This window comes from Lissotriton helveticus, chromosome 10, assembly GCF_964261635.1.
Source record: "Lissotriton helveticus chromosome 10, aLisHel1.1, whole genome shotgun sequence".
In the NCBI taxonomy this organism is placed as follows: Eukaryota; Metazoa; Chordata; class Amphibia; order Caudata; family Salamandridae; genus Lissotriton; species Lissotriton helveticus.
The window spans coordinates 1,132,451,533-1,132,474,803 of record NC_136071.1 but is presented as its reverse complement, the minus strand read 5'-3'; the positions used below and the strand labels follow the sequence as shown (position 1 = coordinate 1,132,474,803).

General features: G+C 43.2%; 1 protein-coding gene across 1 annotated transcript in view; it reads left to right on the top strand.

Annotated features, from left to right (window-relative positions):
* The window catches only part of STT3B (STT3 oligosaccharyltransferase complex catalytic subunit B), a 347,362-nt gene that overhangs the window by 182,451 nt on the left and 141,640 nt on the right, over nucleotides 1-23,271 (top strand). The window contains exons 6-10 of the mRNA XM_078663938.1: nucleotides 2,714-2,812; nucleotides 12,584-12,730; nucleotides 13,986-14,034; nucleotides 14,831-14,985; nucleotides 22,684-22,895. Of these exons, the coding sequence (XP_078520064.1) occupies nucleotides 2,714-2,812; nucleotides 12,584-12,730; nucleotides 13,986-14,034; nucleotides 14,831-14,985; nucleotides 22,684-22,895 (662 nt within the window). The remainder of the gene's footprint in view (nucleotides 1-2,713; nucleotides 2,813-12,583; nucleotides 12,731-13,985; nucleotides 14,035-14,830; nucleotides 14,986-22,683; nucleotides 22,896-23,271) is intronic.

Sequence of the window (23,271 nt, the reverse complement as noted above, 5' to 3'; positions counted from 1 at the left end):
CTTTCATCAGCTGCAGTCTTGGTTGGAAAGGCTTCCATTTTCATTCATGGACTGAAAAGAATGCCATGGTTTTGACAGAAAAAGCACATTTCAGAGTGTAGAGTAATAGGATAGATATTGAGAGCGGGGTCAGAAGAGTTGAGCATGGGTGATTGCACTGCTATTCAATAACGGATAATGGTGAGGAAGTGCGAAATGAGTGACTGGAGGAACAATGTAAGAGTGGGAACTGAGACTATTTTAGATGTTGCTTAGAGGTGAAAAGCCAAATGAGATGACCTCAGCAAAAGTGCTGGTATGGAGTGACTGAAGTAGGCCACCATCGACAATGCCTTGTGGATGGCCCACTGGAAGTCTAGTTATTGATGTATTTGAGTCACATTTGAGAGTTAAGGGGCAGCCAGTGAGTTATGAAGTGAAACATTTGTGAGCTATTCACATAATGCTCTACCTGTAGAGCTATATACCACTTTTCTTTTGTAGGGTCAGGTGTGCAGCTTATCTCCCGGGGAGAAGCATAGCGTGAGGATATAAAAATCAGTGCGGAAAATGTGAACTTAACAATGCAGTAGTGCTGGGGTAGTGAGATAACTTCAGGATGCACTAGTAATCACGGATAAAGATGTTTCTATTTACTGCACAACTTAATTTGTGTATTCTTTCCTCCTGCCTACTGGTTGTTTAGTTGTGCAAGGGTTCATTTAGGCCCCACCATACAAGACCCTTTGCTAGGACTACTTTGAGGTGTATTGGTTAAATGATAGCAATTGACAAAGTTGTGCTGTGGATGTGGACTTATGGTTGGGCAAAAAGGTCAGGGGGCGCTTTTCCCCACAGTGGTCACTCAGTTGGTTTGCCTGACCTTCAGAGGCGGAGCAGGGTAGGAATTGGCCTTGTTCCCTGTGATTGCAGATTTGGGACCTTGTGCTCGACCTACAAGCTTGAGTTGCTAACCAAATATTTTACATCTCAAGTAAGGAAACCGCTATTAAAGGGCGAACAATTTAATTCTCTTCGTATTTAAAAGCTTGTTTTATTTTTAGAAGCATCTTGTATTGAAGGCAAGGATTGACACATTACCTTTAATTTCTTAAGCAAGCGTGAAGCAGTTGTATGAGGCAGAATGGGATAGTTAGCTTGTTTATCTACCTGAATGGGAAGAGATTGGGTGACTGATGGGACTAGCCATATTGCCTAATGCTACTGGTACTAATCTCTGTTAATTGACCTTCTCGTTATGTGCTGTATGCTCTGCTGTAACCAGGAAGGCTTAGAATGCTATCATTATCTATCTCTGCCTGCGTTATTCACTGTCACCAGGCCATACATCTGATATGGTCAGCTACCATACTTCAAGTTCTTTGATAGAGTTCAACCATGCTCATTTGAAAAATCCATGTCAAGAAATGTAACCAGTACCAGAATACAAGGTGAATGCTCCTGCAAACAGTCTGGCTTCTACATTTTTCTGACTTGAATAAAGGGACTTCAGAGTTCTGAACTCAATCACCAGAACAGCAGGACCAGAGCCCACACTACTTGGGATGACTGCTTAGAGTGACTGTGAAAGGTGGAGTTATTTCCAGCTGTGACAACGAAGCTTTATTCCTAGTGTTTAATTGGTAAAAGATTGAGTGCCAGTGCTGAGGCTCAGCTCACAAGGCAGCGGCCGATACAAGTAAAGGTCCGTGCAGCAATACCAACTAGGCGGCATAGCTGTAAAACCATCTGATGCTCTGTAGTCCAATACCAGCCACTCACTGCCCCATTATCTCAATACTGCTTTTCTCACTGGCAAAGGGTTTTCCATTTTTCTCTTCCTCTATCTTTCTGTTCATTTTGTTTTTCTATCCCTTGCTCTTGTGAAATATCCAGCCAGGAAAAAGTGCCGGGCACCATAAATAAGTGCTGGTAACCCCCATGCCCCCCCCCCCCCCCCCCCCCCCCAGCAATTACTGGCTACAATTAAGCACTGAATACTGAACCAAGATCTACACATGTTGGTTACTGCCTGCCCTTTTTAGTGTTACTTGTTTTTTGGGATATCTGTGTAGTCTGCCTGATAGTCTTGCTAGGATAGAGATTGCCCATTATATCCCAGAATTCACTCTTACCCTGAGCTAAATATTGTTGCTTATGTTACCCTCTGAGCTCCAGTTTAGCAGTGCCAAATTTACTTATATATATTTTTTTTACATTCCTTGCCTTCAACGTTTGTTTTACCTATCACATTTCCCCCAAACCCTTGGCAAAATGTTTTTGCTGCAGTTTGTATGCAGAAGAATCTTAGAATACAGATGAAGTTTCTATGCATGTTACACATTCTTCACCCATTGCAAATTGAGCAGTAGTTTTGTTATACTTGCGGATATGTGGATGTGCTTTTGTGGCTAAAAGCGAGCGGTGCACCCTTTTGTCCTTGTCATAGCACTGCTTGGGCACACATGCACAATACACTACCGCGCACCGTAACCCTGAAAGTCTGCTCACTTAGAATACAAAGAATCTTTTGGCTCTGTGGAAATATTTTGCTGCATAAAAAATTACTTCTCCGGCATTAAGGTGTGGTGTATTCTGGGGACGTTAGAGGGACAGTCTGTCTGCCTTACAGTGAATTGTCTACTTTAGTCCTGTAAATAACTATTTCTATGTAGTTCAAAACTAAAACCTCATTTTTTTTCATTTCATATATTTTCCTTGTGTCCTTTCACAGCTTACAGCACCTTCTACATAGTGGGTTTAATATTATCCATGCAAATACCCTTTGTGGGTTTCCAGCCGATCCGTACAAGCGAGCACATGGCAGCTGCAGGTAAGGAACTATTTTTGTATTTGTATTTATGCAAATATGATCTCTGTGCAAACTGAATACACCATATGCTCTTTTTAACTCTGCAAATTTGATCCAGATTATGATTTATGTGTTCGTATGAGCCATCTTGCTTACTGATTCTCCTCCATGTTCACACACGTGCGTCACTACTCTGTACTGCTTTCTTCTGTTTGTATTCGTGGCTTTCTACCTCAAAACTATCCGTTAATGCAGGAAAAGCCACTTCCAACTAATAAGCACATTCTCATTAGTGAAGCCTCTGCAGTCAAGGTGAAGGCGGTTGCTGACATTTTCCCCTAGTCTTTATTATGAGCATAGCTGACATAGATTCTTCGGCTGGGAGGAGCGATAGCAATGAGAGCCTCGATATAGTAGAACTGACCCAGCACATTGCCGGTGACCTAATATTGAAGTCTGCAAGTTCCCTGTAACATGTACAAGCATGACAAATTGCACGGTTTGGAAATTTAACTGCAATGAAGGAAAAGAAAATTGTGCACAAACAGTAATAGACATGCTTTCTACCACTGAAAGGGCAATTGCAGATGTGCTTCACGCAGCTGAAGTCCTCTAGCGTTCAGAAGGCCCTGCTCGACAAAACACTATGCTTGGATTTTAAATCTGAAACCGCTCTATTACTGGAGTTCCCTAGGACCTAGCAGTATTGGTTTCACCCTCTGAGCTGCTGTGAAAGGTAGCTGTGTGCATGCTGCCTGCAGTACTCTTCTCGGCACATGGTACTTCTTGAGTGCTGTTGCTGTCTCCTGTCCTATCAGGACACTGGAGAGCTGCAGCAGTCTTGAGCCTAGGGCTTACTGATTTTGTTGTACTGATTGGAATATGGCAACTTCCCTTGTGCTGGATGGTCTGATGATTGGTAGTAGTGTTATGAACAGTCTGGTTTTGTTGTTGCTAATTTGTTTCAATTGAATGGTTTGGCCACCAAGTGTGCTCAAGGCAAGGGCTTACAGTTGTTGGGCCTGTGACAGGAGATGGCGATCATCTCCCTTGACCTAGACTGGCTTAACAACTACTTCACTCACATTCAGGTGGATCTCTGCACTAAGCACATTCTTGATTATCCCTGATTTCTGGCTGAACCTGTGTCAAGCGGTGTGGTGCAGACTGTTAAGATTAGTGCCTCGCTGCCTACTTTGACCTTCTCCTTTCTTATGCCTGTTCATGGTTTGAGGCTCTTTCTATAGACAAAGAGGAGTACAAGGGGAAAAGCTGCATTATTCAACCTAATTGTTAGTAGTAAAAAATAAACCCCTGCAGAAACTGTCAAACACGGACACCATCTATATTGAACAATCTTTGGCAAAGTCAACCAGTCTCACTTTGGCAGTGTTAAGCAGAAAATGCCTGATCATCATTTTAAGCATAGAAAAAGCACCCCATGGCACCTTGTTGCACTGTGGCGCAATGCAGGAGTCATTGCAGTGTTTCCTATACTTTTAACATGGTCAGTCACCACCTGAAGATGAGCAGACAATATCCAGGGCATCACCAGGGCTGCCATTGGTTCACCTTGTATGCTGTAGAAGAGCATTTGGAAGGAGGGTGGGAGGAGAGACCAGACTAAGAACACAGACGGCATCACCAAGGGTGCCTTTAGCACCTTGCATTTCACTAAGGAACATCAGGAGGACAGGGATGCAGTGAGTTGGATGGGATCAAACAAGAGTGCAAGCATGTACTGAAAGCCAAGACATTCATTCCCATTGAGTGCTGAACAAGCAATGAAAGAAAACAAAAAAACAGCAGAGGAAAGCTACAATCTAGCCGACAAAAAGCAAGGATAATCAAGTAAGGCTCTAGGGGAGGGACATACAAACAAAAGGGAGAAACCCACCTGTAAAAATCATGGTACCGTGATTGATGAGAAGCCATCTAATCATAAACTTATGCGAACTGTGTAGTATTGTATAAAGTGCAGTATTTGACAGACAGCTGGAGTGGTCTGTAGAGGGACCACAAAAGCAATAGTAAATTAGGGATCAACTGCCTTTGTTTCTTAAGCATGTGAGCTATTGTTCCTTCATGGTGTGGACCGATATGAATGTGCAAGTGTGTGTTGAAACCATTAATTGCATGGTTGTCCTGCTACCAGTGAATGCCTCACTTGTATACGAGTAGGCACCACGCCCCATTTAAATACGAGTAGGCCACAGAACATGTCAGAAGAGGCTATTCTCTCTGCTCACACGATGGAGGACAGCCCCACCTTATTTAGAGATTACTGACTGCCTGGTAGGGATCCCCAAGCTTTCAGAGCAACTGCTGGTGCAGGTGGTATTTGTAAAACCTTTTTGTTTTACACAATCTCCAAGCTGGAGTTTTTTATGTAAAACAAAGAAGACGTGCTTCCCTAATGTGTAAGGGTTCATTATTATCTTCCCTGGCAGAGGCCACCATGCATCTCATAGCAAACCTATACAGGGAAATCTAGCGATGGTCATCTCATCCTAATCTAGCAGCTGCTGGAGGCTTTTTATACTGTAATAGCTTGCTCGTAGATTTGAGCATTTGGAAGAAATGACTGTCACTGTGAACTATAACACTTCTCTCATAGTCCTGGAGATTCGGAAATTTAAAGCTCTCAAACTGTCCCATGCCTGACCCAAGTAGCCCACGTAGTCATGTTTTTTCCTATGTTTTGTAGTACTAGTTGCATTTCTAATGGAGGGAAACGAAACTACAAGTGTTGTCGGTGTGAATGTATACATTTTGTCATATAGTGATTTCAAAGTAAAGTGCTTCAAGGTACAGGTTTTTTTTTAGGCTAATAATAATGGAACACAGAGGCACAAAGTAATTTTCTCAAGTTCACACAATTTAATCAAATAAGGAAACCTAGATTTTTGTTTTCTCTTGTTTCTGGAGTTTGCCACATGTTTTCCTCCAAATCAACCTTCCATTGAATTTTCAATGCTAATCTTCTACCTTCACTCTTCCAGCACATATTGGTGTTCTTTTGGAAATGCACAGAATGGTTGCTTAAAGGGGTGGATATTTATTTTTCTAGGGTCATCTTGCAAAGCAATACAAAAACAGTGAATTTTCAGAATGTCTTTAAAGTAGTCTATATATTTTAGTAGCAAATATACATTTAACATCTAATACATTTTGAGTTGGGTTTCTACAACAGAGTAAAACATGTGTGTTGAATACTAACAGGTCCCTAATATTCTAATTGCAGACTAATTGTGGAAGTTTGGTGCTCCAATATTGTATCTTTTATACATTCACATGCTTCAGTCACCCCTGCCGTTGAGCTGGTAGTCCAATGGTAACATTACAAAAGCAGTCCAATATTAAACCTAATTTTTGTCAAAGTAGAGGAAGGTAGAAGTTGCGACCCATTCAGCTTCCAAGCTTCCATATTAAACCTAGTCTAGGGGCTGCAACCATGCCTCTTGTGTAGCCTAGCCTCCTCATAATAAAAGAACCAAACTTCAGCTACTCGGAGGTAATCAAACTGAAGACCCACACACTGAAAGGCCACCATTCTTCAGGTTTCAACGGCATGTCCTGTGAAGTGAGTCCCCTTGATCTCTGCTCAACCTTAGATAAGGTATCCTTTCAAATACTGCTAAAAAGAGGCTTTTTGTCCTTGTGACTCTTGGTAAAAAGAAGTTACATTCTGATGAGACTCATAAGGCTATATTTTTTTATTTCATCCCTCTCGCAAGCCTAAAGACCTGAAAGCTGTGGGTAAAGTTTTCATTGAAGACCTTAATAGAGGCAAGACTTCTTGGGCATCAAAAATAACTGCCTAGCATCAAGCTCCAGATTTAACAAAAAAAAGGCCCAAAAAATATCTCAATCAAATGAAAAACCCATCTCTGAAACGGGTTCAGGTGAAGAGGATCCATCTACCTCAAAACATGTAGTCAAAAATGTTAAGCAAAACAGCAAATCTCCTGAGGTAGGTCACATCCTGAAAAACCAAAGCTTCAACTAGATCCTTCCTCTCCAAAGAAATTACACGTTCAGAATAAAGGTCCTTAGCCAAAGCTTCAGAAGATATCTTTTTCACTATATACTTTCCTCTTGCCTTCATGTAAAGATTCATCATCGATGAAGATTCACGCGTCAACACAGTTGACTAGCAAAAAGCAGGCTATGGTTACCTCTACACAGAGGTTTACATCAAGACCTCAGTCAACGACACAGTTGATGTCTTAGTTGACAATGCTGGTGTCGTTCAGAACAGAAAAGACCAACGACTCAAAAACCTCGTCGACACACTATGAATAAATCACGGGCGACATCTCAGCTAAACACGCAACAACATCTCTGAGGAGACACCTGTCGATCGCAATCGACATTTTCCATTGCAGATTCCTTCTACAACTGATTACTCTTCCTCTACTAAATAACATACTTCTCAGAGTCTTGGGTGTCATCAAAAATTATGACTCCATTCACTCGTACTAAATGAAAGAACCAACGGCAAGATATTTTGGATATGGAAGGGTCCGAGGAGGAAGGGCTATTTGTATCCAGGAATACGAGGATGACCAAATATATCCTATATCACCACCACATGGAGAAGCATGTGAAGAGCCACATCATTTGAGATTGTTATGACCATTTTGAAGACTCTCACTCGTTGCACTGGCAGTTTCACCATGCTCACTCATACTTTGAGGACAATCCCGTCCCATGACCAGGACACAATCCAAATCACAATAGCCCTCTGCAAACTGTCTGGCTTGTCTCATTTTGACAGATAGATGAAAATAAGTTTTTTTTGTTAAAATAATGTATAGAAAAAGAAAGAAAAGGTATCTCAGTGGTTATGTACAGAATGGTAAACATTAAAGCCTCTTCTCTGTGCTGTCCTGCGCGGTAAAAGTGATGCGTGGTAAAGACTGTTTCCTTCGCTTCCCTGAATAGCAAATGTTGTGGTCATTCTCTCGCATGGACAAAGTCAAGATTCAATAAAAATGTGTACCAGGCTTTCCTGGAGACAGGTCTTTGGCAATGGGATCCTGGCCATCAGTGGCAAGAGTTTGTCAGTTAGACTTCCTTGCTTCCACACTATTCAACCTCCCCTTAAAAGGCTCCGAATAGCAGCAACGGTAGAGGTTTGTGAGCCGTAGAACGAGAAGAGGAGTTTTCAGATTCACCTCTGGGGTATTTTTAGATTCTTTCATCGGCACAATACTCAACGAACATCCAATATATGACACAGAGACTAAGTCCCCTGATGAAGGGCAGAGGCCTGAAATGCATTGGGCATAAAGGATGAATATCATATGATGAACACATATTATGACGATAATAATATGAAGAATGTATAAACGATATGAAATAAAAGCAACAACACAACAGAACGAAGAGAAGGACCTTTATTGAATGGTTATTGAAATTCAACTAGAGTGCATTGAGGAGACGTTACTCCCAAGGGAAATAGCGCATCCATTAGTCATTCACATCCGCAGCTCAGGCGGGTTCACCTCGATAGCACCACAGAAAAGAAAGATAAGTCGTTTTTCGAATAAATACATTAGAGTGCGATTTCCACACTCCGTTTATTGGATCATCCATTTATGGCCGAAGAGCACATCCCCTGGAGTGAAGCAAGCATGCGAACAGAAACTGACTTTCTTCTTGAGATCAGAATTGCTGGCTTCTGAAGACGAAGCTGTCGTTCGTGAGAAGATGCCTTGCATTGGCCAGTGTCCAGAAGAACTCCAAGAAACGAAAGGACTTGCATCGGATGTAACAGGGATTTGCTTCTGTTCACAGTTAGCCCCAGAGAGTCGAAGAGGCGGAGTGATGTCATAGTGGCAGTCTTGACTGCTTGCTCCGAAGGACCCTTGATTAACCAATCGTCCAAATACGGGAAGACTTGGATTCCCCGGGATCTTAATGTAGCTGCTACAGGAGCTAGGGCCTTTGTGAAGATCCTTGGAGCTGATCTTAGACCAAACAGGAGAACTTTGAACTGATAATGGGCGCCAGCCGCAGTGAAGCGGAGATATTTGCGATGTTTGGGATGAATTGGGATGTGGAAGTAAGCGTCTTCCATGTCCAGAGAAGCCATAAAATCTCCCTCGTTTAGGCAACCTAGAATCTCTGAGAGGGTGACCATGCGAAATCCTTGTTTCTTGAGGAATCTGTTCAGGTTGCAAAGGTCTAGGATTGGTCGCAATTCCCCGGACTTCTTCTTGATCAGGAAAAAAACGTGGATAGAAACCTGTCCGTTTCTGATGAGCTGGGACCTTCTCTATAGCATTCTTGAGGAGCATAGTTAAAGCTTCTTTAAGTGAGGGGGAGGGGGTCCCCTGGGTGGAGTGGTAGGTGGCTTGGTGATAAATTCTAGGGTATATCCGTGTTTCACCAGGTTTAGAACCCATAGATCGGAGGTAATTTCTCACCACTTGTTAACAAATGTTGAAATTTTCGTGCCCTGGAGAAGAGGTGTGATTGGCGCCCTGCAGAGATCACTGTTTTCTGTTGGAGTCATGCCCTTGATTTTGGGATAGTTTTCGACCTCCCTGGCGAGAGAAACCAGCCGTATTGGATTGGCAGTATGATGATTGGTAATTGTCTACATTGGGGCTGGTATTGTCTGTTTTGCTGTTTGATATCCTCCTCTAGAGGAATAACCACGCCCCTTAGCGCCTCTGAATGTCCTGGTCTGTACTGCAAGGAGCCCAAGGATCTTGCAGTGTCCGTATCGGTCTTTATTGCCTGGAGGGCTTCATTGATGTGTTTCCCAAAAAATGACTCGCCATCGTAAGCCATGTCCAATATTTTTGCCTGGACTTCTGGTCTGAAAGTGGTGGCTTTAAGCCAACCCTGGCATCGGAGTACTGCCGCCCCAGCTGTCTGAAATTCGTATTAACAATGTCCAGTGTGCAATCTATTGTTTCTGATGCTGCATGCTCACCCTCTAGTAAGATCTTTGAACTAATTCCGGAAGAGAAAAGGCAGGAAGCACAATCAGCCCAGCCATATCTGACCACATTTGGCGATCAAAACGCCCTATGATCGCTAATGAGTTTGCTGCCCTGATGGAAGCAGCTACCATAGTGGAAAACGTTTTTCTTTTCAATCAGATCAAGATGACGTCCCTTTTTGTCCGGTAGTGTTTAATAGGTGTTTCCGGGTTCTTGCTGGGCAGCTTGGGAAATTTCCAGAAGATGCGACGGAGTAAGAGGTGAGATATTAGAATACTCATGCCTTTGAAATGTCTTGAGCTGAAAGCTCCTAGATGGAAGTGGCGTTGAAAAAGTTGGAACCACAACCAATGCCTTAGTTGGAGCAGGTAAAACCACTGTAGATGGTATGGTCGTCGACGGCTGTTTGTTAGCGTCGTCGGCATTGTCGTCGACGGGCTGGACGTCGAAGGGTTCATAGTCGACGGGTTCGACGGGACGGTCGTCGACGGAGTTGTGATCTTCGTCGACGGCTGTGCCGGCGACAGGAAAGTCGTCGACGGCATAGAAGATACCTGCGTCTTCGTTGACGATATCTCTCTCGTCGACGGTGGAGGCTTCGTCGACGGTACCTTCGACGTATGTTTCGATGACGACTTCGTCGATGAGGCCTTCGTCGACGATTCTTCGACGACAGTCTTCTTAGACATAGTAGAAATCCTCGTCGACATTATAGGAGATGTGCTAGACGTAGTATAGATAGTCTCCGTCGACGAAGGAGCAGAAGAAGTGACAGAAATCGTCAACAATAGAGGGAAAGCCAGAGATTCTGAGAGGCTTTTTCTCGCTGTTTTAGAAGATTGTTTCTTAGTGTCCTTGAGAGCAAAAGTCTGTGAAGGACCAGAGGAAGTTGAGGGAGACCTCTGAGAAGGGCCAGAAGTAGAGTGGGAGGATTGAAGATGTTTTCGCCCCTCACTTGAATAACTATCCTGTGATCTAGCTCTCTTGCTGGAAGTTGAGGCTCTATCATCATCTTCAGCCAAAGAAGATTTAAGCCACAACAGGACTCTTGCCTCTCTATCCCTGAGAGTTTTAGAAGGGAAGGTGCGGCAGATTTTACAATCTTTTGCCTCATGTTTAGGGTAGAGGCAGTAGATGCAGTCCCTATGTTGATCATCAACATGGGCCCTCTTCTTGTCGCAGGTTATGGAGGGATTGTACAAGGCCTTCTTGTCAGACATTCTGAAGAAAAACTGAGTAGCACTCGGAGACTCCCTTCCACACAATGTGCGGTGAAAATCTGAGAAGAACTGGTTCTGCTGGGAAGGTTCTAGAGGGTGCTGGCAGCTGATTGGCTGGGACCAATCTTTGGTTCTTTTAGCATAATGATGTAGATAGGCTACTAAGATCTAGGCCTCAGGCCTTTTCTTTAGGGCCTACTACTGTTATTTGCCTTTGGCACTGCTTTTTTATTTATTCGCCTCGGCGACGGGGAATGATTCAGGCATGTGAATCTATGAAAGATACCAATACTGGATAACTGTAGTTACAGGTAAGTAACTTGTTTACCTCACCACCTTTCCATCACGACTTCTACTCTGAACGGTGTAATTGGCTGTCATCTAGTACGCAGAGCAGAACATGGACCATTTCTAGACTCATCTGTCAGAGACCCTTAGTTTCGCAGTCTTAGAGAGCCCATCTGGACTGTGCACTGGGCACAGTCTATAATTTGCTGCCTTGACTGCAGTTCTCTGCCTTCCAAAACAACCATTCCTTATCAAATCTGCCATTACAATCAGGCTTTTGAAAGGGTTTTGCTAAGTCTTCCACCTCTGCCCTCACCAGCAGTTTTCTTGTTAAGAATTGTTGTCTGGCGACATAGGCTTCCCTTCGCACCTTCAAGTGTTATTGTTTCGAGTCCGAGGTGGAAAGAGATGGCTGTGCCACAAGCTCAGTGCTCTAAGATTTCTTCATTTGACCACTCCTTCAGAAATACCACCTGGGAGGGGGTACTGTTTTGTAATCCATTGAGCAAGTGAGGACTCTGCAGTTAGATTTACCCATCAAAAGAAAAAGATACTTGCCATCGTTAACTACCTTTCTGGTGGATTCTCTATCTACATGAACATTCATATCTAATCCCACCCACCTCCCTTTTCTGCAGGATAATAGGCCACAATAAACATATTCCAATTTACATTGCTGCAATGCACCACCTTAAACTGATAGTCATGTCCTCATCTGTGTCTGTAAGGCCGTCGACAAAAATGGATGGAAAACTGATGATGGTGCACCGGAATGGGCTCCAGTTATGTAACAGTCACCTACCGGTACCAAGATGGAGTCAATGGTCCCTGCTTTTGCAGGAGTGCTATGGTAAAGTTTCCAGATCCAGTCTAGCACCTGAGGCTATACAACACATGAATCTTTAGATAAGGTATTCACCAGAATGGTTGTTACTGAAGATAAATAACTTTTTCTGCCACACCCACTTCTTATTTGAGGTAAAGTGGTTTTGGAGTGTCAGTTGAAAACATGGGCATCTATTCGATAAAGCCACCAAAACTGTTCATAATTTCATTCTTGAATATGCGGGAAAGGAAGCAGAAACCTCTGCATATTGTTCCCCACGTAAAGCTAGACTTGCAATAAAATCATTAGTACGACAGATGGCAACATAATTACCGATACGAGGAAATACGGTCGGTTTTTCGATCTTTTCAAAATGTATTATTTAAGACGAGATAGCACAACACATATAAACATTCTTTCAATCCAAAACATTATTGCTGCTACTTGCATCTTCTGCATTCAGATTTTAATGTAAAATGTTTTGCATTTGTTTTTCAAGGTGTCTTTGCCCTGTTGCAAGCCTATGCTTTCTTGCAGTACTTGAGAGACCGGTTAACAAAGCAGGAATTCCAGACCCTGTTCTTCCTAGGTGTATCCCTGGCTGCTGGTGGTGTGTTTCTGACAGTCATTTATTTAACATATACAGGTAACTCAACCATTGTGCGATTTCATTTGTTTTAATAGATGTTGTCCCAATACTTTTAACATATAATTGCTGTTTGGCTATTTTATTCTCAATTCTGGCTATGTAATGCAACCAATACTTCCGCCTTGTCCAGTAGGTTCACAGAATTTTGGCAATTTGGATAGCATCCCTTGTGTAGGTCAGTGGTGTGTTTTGTGTGGCTACGTATATTACATCATTGGTTCCACTTCTCTAGCACCATTGTCCTCCATGGTTTACTACATTAAGTTCTGTTTTAGGCTGTGTGCTAGATATTAAGGGACTGTGCCGAACAGCTTATAATGTTATGCAGCAGCTGCAAATCCAGGATTTAAACATTAATGTCTGACATTTGCAGATTTCATGGGGCTGATGTCTGTTATTGTTGTGGTCTGTTTTTTTTTTGTTTTTTTCTGGATCCATGTAAATCTCCTCCAAACCTCCCGAAGGCAAAGAGCAGGATTTCATTATAATAGCACAGCATCTAACAGTTGACCATGTTTTAGTTTTGTTTTTAGCGAGAGACCAATTATACTCTGTTTTGCCTGTTGAGTTGTGTTGGTGCTGGTCCAGATGAGAGAGAAAACCCTAATCTGCCCGCCTCATTGCAGATTTTTGATGCTCAGATTATTGGAAGCGCCACGTTAATAAAGAAGACTATTTTATAAACAGATGCCTCAAAAAAATAAAGACGACTATCCTATTGAGTCAGCACATAGTTTGTTGGCTTGAGGTGCCAGAGTCCTAATGTTTCATATACCCTCTTGAGTTGGTCTCCTCACCCTTCTGTCCCTCAGACATACTCCATTGCTTATTACTTGCTATGGCAGACTCATTATGCACAGCATTCCACTTGGAGCAGAAGTTAGCTTTCACTGCTCCCGTTATTAATATAGGTTTCTTCCCTAGTGCAGTCCGTCACCTTTAAAATTGCCTAATATAACCACGATTGCCTCCTCTAGAATGAAACGCAGGATCTCCTTTCTGTTCCCTCTGATTGTGAAGTTCTTACATAACACGAGTTTACTTTTTAGAATGGAACAGCAAAGCACAAGGAATTTTTAAGCAGTGTTGTGGTTATGGCAAATGCTCCTTCCTGTAATTTTTTTTTTCTGATTTATTGCAATTATTTTACTTCATGTTGCACCTGTAAGACATGCATTAAATATTTACATCATAAGCAAAATCTTTGTATAATGTCTGAAATGTAATTACATGTCCTTTTGGTACTTTTTAGGTTACATTGCACCGTGGAGTGGTCGATTTTACTCTCTCTGGGATACAGGGTAAGAAGGTGTGATGTGCAAGATGATGCAGAAAGAGCAATTTATTGCCCGAGCCAAATAGTTCATGTTATCCGTATAATTAGAAGGAACAATGCGTACTTGGAATGCTCTATTAGCCTGACTAGCCTGTGTTTCTGATGCACTCGTTTCTAGTGTATACATGTATGGTGTGTCCTAATTTAACAAAATGTTGATGGTTTCTAAATGTACAAAAGCTAGAGCTCTATGGTCGCCCACCATTGCCAAAAGTTCTAAACTACGTTGGTTAATTATGAGCCCTTCAGTTCGATGGCACTTCACTGAGGTTGACATGTAGGAAGGGATAAGGCTGGACACAGGACTTGTGCTCTTTCTTGATGACCATACAATGTTGCATTTACGCCCACCTGCCGCTGTATGGTTTTGTACTTTGTATCCCGGGTGGTGCTTGTCTGTTTATAACCCCCATGCGTTAGGCTAGGTTGTATATATTGTTTGTGTTGGGGTATTCCTTTACTATGACGTGAACTATGCACCAATTACCCCAAAAACGACTGCCACAAGGAAGAGGGTTACAGTATAGAGGCATTTTATATATCTCTAGATCAAGGTATCCTTTCTCTGGATCCTTTGGAAAAGAATCTTCTGTACTTACTTATTTAAATCCTATGCTGCAGACTTATCCAGCAAGCAAAGTGCGAAAACAAACAGAAAATTAAGGCAGGCTTATGCTTGTGGAGAAAAGCTGCATGCACTTAATATGTTGTGTTTTTTTAATCATCTGTGCCATTGCAAACCTGGTCATTTGTTTTAACAGGTATGCGAAAATACACATTCCGATCATAGCTTCTGTATCAGAGCATCAACCAACAACATGGGTTTCCTTTTTTTTTGATCTTCATATCCTCGTGTGCACTTTCCCGGCGGGGCTATGGTTTTGTATAAAGAATATCAACGACGAAAGAGTGTTTGGTAAGTGGACGCATGAGCACAAGAAAATGCAACGGCATCTGTTATTAACATTGGCGGGTCAGCTGTTTTAGAGACTTGCAGAAGCTTTATAAAACGTTTGTTGGAAGCTCTTGGCCTAGTTGTAATGTAAGCTTTTTTTGATTTCTTGTTTGCTGCCTTGCTGTGATCTCCCATGCAGATGAGCTGCCAGACCAAAGCTCGGTGTGGCCATCCGCAGTCTGTTGGCTTGCCCGACTCCCCGCTTCCAATGTGCCATGTTCACCCTGCAGTGCACTGATGTTCCTATGCAATTTGTTGATCTAAATCAATCTTTAAATAAATTCATTCTAGATCTTGGGGGCAGGTGTACAGGAATAGGTGTTGAAATTGAGATGCAGTGGTAAGGTACCTGTTGAACAAGGAGTTTCGAGTTGAAGTCCCGGCTTCCTCTTTTGTTCAAAACACCTGCCTTTGATACCGCTTTCTGGAAGAAACCGTGTCTAATCTCAGATTCCTCACATCTAGATGTTCTTCCGTGCACCAGACGGGATCCAGAAGACTTCAAAATAGTAGTCCTGTGTGCTGGCGGCACCGTGCGGCTTCCCCCCACCTCGGAAATGGAGTGAAGCATCATATAAGCTCCTAAGCACTAACGACAGTTTCTTATCTTTCCCTTTGTACACCTTCATATCTTTCATACATGGAGCATAGATCAATTGTTGGCTACAGTGTGCTCATTTCCAACTTGGTTCCTTTTTACATTGGGGGAGCGAAGGCAGGGAACAATCTGTGGTTAGAGTATCCACCAGAAAGAGTGTTACAGAAGGTAAGTAATTGTTCTTATGATGGATACTTTTTTTTTAATTAAAGTTTTTATTGGGTTTTTACGGGTGATACAATACAATCATAAAAAACACTTGCAGAGGTCCGGTATACTCTTCGGCGAGTATTATTAGGTAGAAAAGACAGAGAGATCAGTAGGAAGGAGAAGGGAGAGAGAGAGAGAGAGAAAAGTATGTCACAGGTTACAGAGTACTGCAGATTCGAACTAGTTAACCTCACCATACACATTACACAGCCTAAACTCCCTGCCAAAAATCTGGCAACGCCGACCCTCCAGAAGATCTTAAGTGTAGGGCAATGGAAGATTAGGTGTGCTAGGTCCCCTCTGTGTGTATTGCAGTTCCAGCATAGGTTGGACTCTCTGATGCCCAGTGTGTGTAGGCGGTCCGGGGTCCAGTATGCCCTGAGGAGCAGCCAGAACTTAGTTTGTGCTAGGACTGGGGTAATCTTATTTTGTGTGGCTGAGGCCCATATCTTCCCCCACTCTAGCTCGCTTAGTTTGCCCCTTAGCTGTTCGTCCCAGTAGTCGGTTAGTTTGGTGTTGAGTTTGGTGTTGTTTGGGCGCAGGAGCTTATAAATGCATGATACTTGGTGACCTGAACCTTAACTGCAGGTACAAGACAAGGAACCTTAACTGCAGGCTCCTTGCATTTGTAATAGCTTACCAAAACAGTACCTCTCCTAAGTGGAGGGTCTGTGAAGTGGGTTTTCTTCATAGAGTCCCCTAAGACTGAGCAGACGAAGAGACTCTCCTGCCGGACCTTGCTGTCAAATACTTGGTGATCATATGTAGCGATGCTCACATCGCAGCTTTGCAGATGTCAAGAAAGGTATTTCTGTGCCAGGGCATCATACCAGTCTTGGTCGGGGCGAGCACATGGGTGGTTAATCCATTAGGGCATCCGTGTGTGTTTCTTGCCAAGGTATAGCAGATTTCCATACAGTGAACTATCCTTCTTGACAAGGTCTGCTTCTGCACCGTCTCAACCCTCCCTCTTTGCCCCTGAAAACTCAATGAAGCGCTAATCGTCCAGCCAGTATTCTTTTGTGATCCAAGTATCGATGTGCTGTCCTGGTCAAGGAGAAAGATCCTTTTGAGGGATGAGCCGGAAGAGGGATGTCTGTCAGACACCACAGCAGATCCTGAGCACTTACCTGCGAGATCAGCAAGGTGTTGCAGAATCTGCTCTAATTCTGGGCCCGCTGGAACCTGAGGTTCTACAGCAATGTCCTCATATGCCATCTGCCTTATTGGATTAAAAGGGTGCAAAGGAACTGGAGACCAAGAAGCCTCAGAATCATCGTTATGGAGTTCCAGGACTGCCCCAAAATATTGGTATCCTATAATGAATATCCCAAACTCGCTGTGTTGGGGGAAGGCTGTGAAAGCTACTTTCTACTACTGCCCTAATAAATGAGCGACTGAGCCGGAGGGTCAGATGTGACAACGGCTCTTTGACTGAAACACAGTGATGTTAAGAGGCTGGCTGTCTGGAGGTGGACCACAACTGAATGGTGAGCAACCTCCAGCAGCCAGTCTAGTTATGGGAATACTTGTACTCAAACCTTTGTAGATAAGCAGCAGCTGCCCCATCACTTTTGTAACACTTGAGTGCCGAGTTAAAGCAGGTTGTTCTTGGCTCACCTGTAACCTGAAGTAACGCCTGTGGGACCGAAGGATTGGTATATGAAACTGCACTTACTGCAAGTCCAAGGACACTGCGCAGTCTCCCGAGTCCAGAAGAGACAGACTCTGAGCAAACATGAGAATCTTGAATTTGCCCTACCATAGGAAAGCATTCAATGGGTGAAGGTCCAGAATGGGCCTGATGCCCCTATACTTTTTTAGGTCGAGCGACCTATCTCAATGCGCATGCGCATTGAGAGCGGGAGCTCGATCTATTGCGGCTTAAACAGAGCTTACCGAGATCATGCGATTTCTTTCAGTGCACGTGAAAGCGCGTGCACAATGCCACCAGCCGCTTGCCTCGCATTAACACATCAAAGGCGGCCGCGTCTCAGGCCCCTGCTGCTTCACACCCTCATGCTGCTCTCCCCGCTCCGCCCCCTCCCCTGGCCGCCGTGTCGTATTTCTCCTCATACTTTCACTTTGACGGCCGCAGGCCGTCTCTCGTGTTTCTTCTCTGATAACAGGCTTTTCTATTTCCCAGTTCAAATGTAAGTTCTTGCAAATCTCAGGCTCTGTTCAAAAGAGCCCTGATATATTCATCAATGACCTGATTGAAAACTGCAGGAACAGCGCAGTTTTTTTTTTATTTGCAGTACGATGTCATCAAAGACTTTTCTTTCATGTTGCACCAATAAACAGTAGGAGCAGATTTAATGCTGTTTTAGGGGTGCAACATTACAGAGACTTGGCTTTACTTGCCTAGGTTTTCTGCTAATTTGGCTTTTGCTTTATACATTAACTTGCAAGCATGCTGCTCCGCAATATTTAAAACAATGGCAGAAGATCTAAATACGGTGTGGGCTGGAATATCACGGAGACTGGGCTTTACGTGCCAGTTTTACCGTGTGCAACTAGAAAATAGAGATTATACGCTAACTTGCAAGTATGCTGCTCCGTAACATTAAAATCCGTAGCAGCAGATGTATTGACGGTGTGGGAGTGTAATATCACGGAGACTGTGCTTATTTGCCAGTTTTACCGTATTTAATTAAAGAATAGAGATTACAGTGTCTTACGTTATAAACATTTGTTAACGACATCTTGCGTGTTGTGCTGCACTGGAGGAACTTTGCTTGGGTTCTTTTTCACCGCTTTTCTCTAGCTGATTATGTTCCTCCAAAAAATTATCCCTCTGCAGAATTTCATCATTTTGTGTGTGTTTCCACTTCCTGACCGCCTTTAAATTGATAGCTCTGGTGCACGTACCTGTGAATAGCCCTAATTCTGAGCAAAATGTAACCCTACTTCCTGCTGTGGCCACAGTGCCACTCTTGCCGTGCTTCTTTAGTGCCATATTTTTTTTGCAAGGTGCATATCCTGAAACCATTACTAAACAAGCATTGACATGGCCAATAGGTCTCGCCTTCGGGATCTAATAAGTGTTTAGTTATCCTGCACAATATCCTTGGTGCAACAACATCAAGTGTTGCATGGCTAAACACTTATAAGGTCCCAAAGGCGAGACCTATTGGCTATGCCAATGCTTGTTGTTGCGAGGAATTAGTGGGAATAACATCCCTCTTGTCCGCTAATACGTTACCTGCTCTGACACATTTTGAGAGTAAATTAAATACCTCCTACATCAAGATTTCCAAGTGCTCCTCCAAAGTTTGTTCTGATACTGGAGGTAGATGTGTATGGAGGAAATGAACGATGTAAAACCCATTTACATCAGACAAATGGATCTCTTGTCTGGGAGAAAATGTTAGTGCCTGCTCCCCCAACTTGCACGGGCAATCGAGGACAACCTAAATTGGCCTAATAACCCCTGCAGCAGGGGATTAGGCATTGATGGACTGTTGTCCTTGCTGCCATGCACGTTGTCTGCTGGTGGTTGTGCCCCAAAACGACGGAAAAAGTTGCTGCATCGCTCGTTTAGGGTGGCTGCTGCTTTGTATAGGCCAACCCACGGAGTAACCTCTGAACTTTGGAAACTGGTGGGGAAATAGTTTTGCTGCTGTCAACAGTCTTAAGCATTGGCTTGGCTGTCCTTAACCTCTCTAGAGCAGAGTATGCCTTTTGCCAAAAAAAGCTGGGTCCTTCAAAGGCATGTACATTAAGGACGCATGTACATCGCCCTATAATCTAGTAGATCTATGTGTAGCTCAAGATGATGTTGGTACCATCAGTCCTGCCTGTGTTATTCAGGCCAGATCGAAACACAAACTTTTCTACATTCTGTCTGCCATGTATCATTTGTGCCAAAGAGGCTCCAATATCTTCTGGGACCTCCATCAAAACCTCACTGGACAAGTCCCAGAGAGCATGTGTAGCTGCCGCGCAAGCATGCGATGCTGAAGTACCTCAAGGCCAAACTTAGAAGATAAAAACATTTGCTTGCTAAATGCATTGGTCTGTTGCTATTCCTGGTCTACTGGATTAGTCAGGAAAGCTTTCGGGTCAACATTGCACAATGAGACCCTAATGTGTAGGGTGTTTAGTCAAAACATCTGTCGCACCCAGCACAGGTCTATTTTGCCAAGTTGCTGGTATGTTAACTGATGGACAAGAACAGGGTATTGACCATGCATGCATTAAAGTGTTAAAGGACTCATTAAAAGGCAAAAAGGCTTACCTTCTTGGGCGGAATAAGGGGAATGCATGTATGTAATAATGTGGCCTGGCAAAGCAAGTATCTCGGCCTAGGGTTTATCACCTGGTTTCCTTTCCTGATCCCATCCCTTATTCACATCCCATGTACCACCCAACTCCGTGATATGGTCTTGAGTATGTATTATAAATAACAAGCAACCCATATATCCTTGTAAACTGGGTAAGTACAGTCGTACTGAAAAAACAGTGTTCACAAGGAACTCATTTTTAAAAATATAGATAACAATTTTGTGGCAATTAGAATAATTGCCCTACCTGATGGACAATTCTATACTGGTTATATCTTCTGTATATCTCTACAAATTAATCATATAACCCTTACTGACAAGCTCACAGAACATTCAATTGGTTGTAGCCTACTTCAGCCGAACCAGGCACTTTTATTTCTACAAAAGTCAACAATTAAATAATTTTCACATAAAAAACATTTACATAACCCCAAGTGTGGTGACCGTAACCATATTTACAGTGAGAACAAGTGACATATTCAAAACGGTTATCAGTACATTAAACAAAAAACAAAAGGACACTATATAAAAATGAAACAATTTTTGTCTGTTTGTTGAGGTGTGTCTCTTTTCTTAATTTCGTCGACGGCGTTTCGACCCTCTCTAGATACCGGGTCTCATCAGGACAGTTTATCTGGGGACAGTACTTGAATGTAGTACAGTGGGGAATCCAACGGTTAGGGGTCTCGTCTCTTAGTCTGAGCCCGAGGATATAGTTTGTGTCCACTTGAATGGCTACACCGCTTGGTTACAGTAGCGCTTGCGACGTGTGTTTACTTCTTATATTCAAATTGGGGGAGAGAAGGATACTCAATCCCACGGAGGTAACGATAGACTGTCTCGGCCACTCAATGATGCCAAGTTCTGAGGGAGTCAAACATGGACTGTCTAATACTTTTCTTAAATAATTGCTCCTGTAAAAACCCAATTTTTTGTTAATCAAAAGTGCCTGTCAACGGCCACTGCAACTCTGCATTGTCCCTCGTATATTTGTACCACGTTTCTAGGGTGGCGGAAACGGGTTGAGTTCTGCTTCATTATTTTTGTTCACATTTGTGTGACTGCAACCTCTTCTCTTTTGCGATGAGGAACATCCGCACCTGTCCTGGCTCACCTTCAGGTGCATAAGGGTGCTCTTCTCGCACTGCTCAGAGTTGGGGCTGGATCCCAGATACAAGACGCACTCCTTGCGCGGGGGTCCTTGCTCACATTTGCTGCTTGCACCCATGGCACGTTTTGAAGTCCGTAGTTTTTGGTGGGAGACATGGTTTCCGAGGAGTCTGTAGAAATGTTTGGGTCAACAGAAGACTGACGGAAGTTGAGTGGGGCTCTGGATCCGCACAAGAGAAGTGGGGCTTATTTGAGGCTCCGCTTTATCACTTCAGGGGTGATGCGGAGCCAACATGGCGCCTCGGAGCACTGCTGTGAAGATCTCTGGATCCAGCCTGGTGCCGGGTGAATATTGAAAAGGCTGAGGAATTTGCAGGTAGAAGTATTCATCGGAATGTGTAAAATTAGGCAGGTTGAATGAGTTAGATGTTTCTCCGATGCGCTAAGCCTTCCGCATTGACACTGGCATTAAACGCTACATTGGAAGCCTCTTGTATGCACCGCAGGTAATATGGATGAAACTAAGTGCAGCCTTTCTAGTCTAAGGATCTTTTTCTTCTTCCTGCTACCCGGGAGCGCCCTCTAGTGGTTTAGTTGTGTGAGCAGCCAATCATGCAAGTAAAAGGCATCGAATTTTCCTGGTCTGGCCGAAGTGCCGAGATGTCCGTGTTTAGTTTTATGTTGACGAGTTTCCAATACTCGTGGTTAATTATACATTTGTTAACTCGTCAACCTCGACGTTGCCTGATAATGATATTGTTCGTGAAGCAGACCTAGATGAGGACATGGCGTGCATCGCTGTGCTTAAATTGAGCCGGTAATTATAGGTGGGGCCCACTTGCAGCCATTTGAGGGCTCAGACACTTATGTTTACTCCACAGACTTTAATCGAGATAAAGAAAAGGGGGTAAAGGAGTAAAAAAAAAAAAAAGTTGAAAAACAGTGGCACATGGAGAGAATGGAGATGAAAAAGAACCTGCAAGGGCGAGATAAAGAGGCAGGAGGTGGAATCAAGATTACTCCGTCTTGGTACTCTATCCCAACCTCTGCTAGCGCCGGCTGCGGGGCCCTAGCACTTATTCTTTTAAAAGTGAAATACTGGTGCATCTTACCCTGAAACAGTTGTGTCGCTAGGTGTGGGTGAAGTCCTAAAATGTGCGCTTCTACCTTTCAGTTTGCCATCCTTTACATTTAGTGCATTTTTTATTTTTGCAAATGTACTTTCACCGTCAATTTTCTTATGTATTCTCTTAAATCCCACAATCGTTGTGATTGCAATTTTGTTTAATAAATGTAAAAAGCTGCTGTTACAGCGCTAATACCTCACCAATGTTGGCCACCCCTGCTTACACCATAATCGGAGTATTTCCCATTAAATATATTGTCTCACAGCATTTCAGTGAAATGTATTTGAATTCACTATCGGATGTCACCAGTGTGCTTTTCTCTCTCTAGTTGCCCTGTATGCAATCAGTGCAGTGTACTTCGCTGGAGTGATGGTTCGCCTGATGTTAACGTTGACTCCCGTGGTCTGTATGCTGTCGGCAATCGCTTTCTCCAATGTTTTTGAGCACTACCTGGGAGATGATATGAAGAGAGAGAATCCACCGGTAGAAGACAGCAGTGATGAAGATGACAAAAGAAATCCAGGAAACCTATACGATAAGGTGGGGATGCTAAAACACAGCCATCTGAAGCCATATTGCTAGACAAATAGAGAAGAACAGTGAACAGATTATCCTGTCATGGGTGCTCTGAAGTATGCTTATGAAACTATCCTGTTCCTTCCAATATTATGCAAATGATGGGTGGAGGGATTGGATCAAAAATTGTAGTATGGTACAAATATTGAGTACAGAAAGATTCTGAAAATTTCATCTCAGTGGATCCATATTGAGTGTCATTCAGAAGGGACAAACGTTCCACGAGGTTGCCTTTATCAGCACTTTGATATGCTACGAGCAACAGACCTCATGCCAAAGGCACTTCTGTCATTATTAAAGGTAAATGGCTTATCACTAGCTTGTACTTTTACGTTTTTAA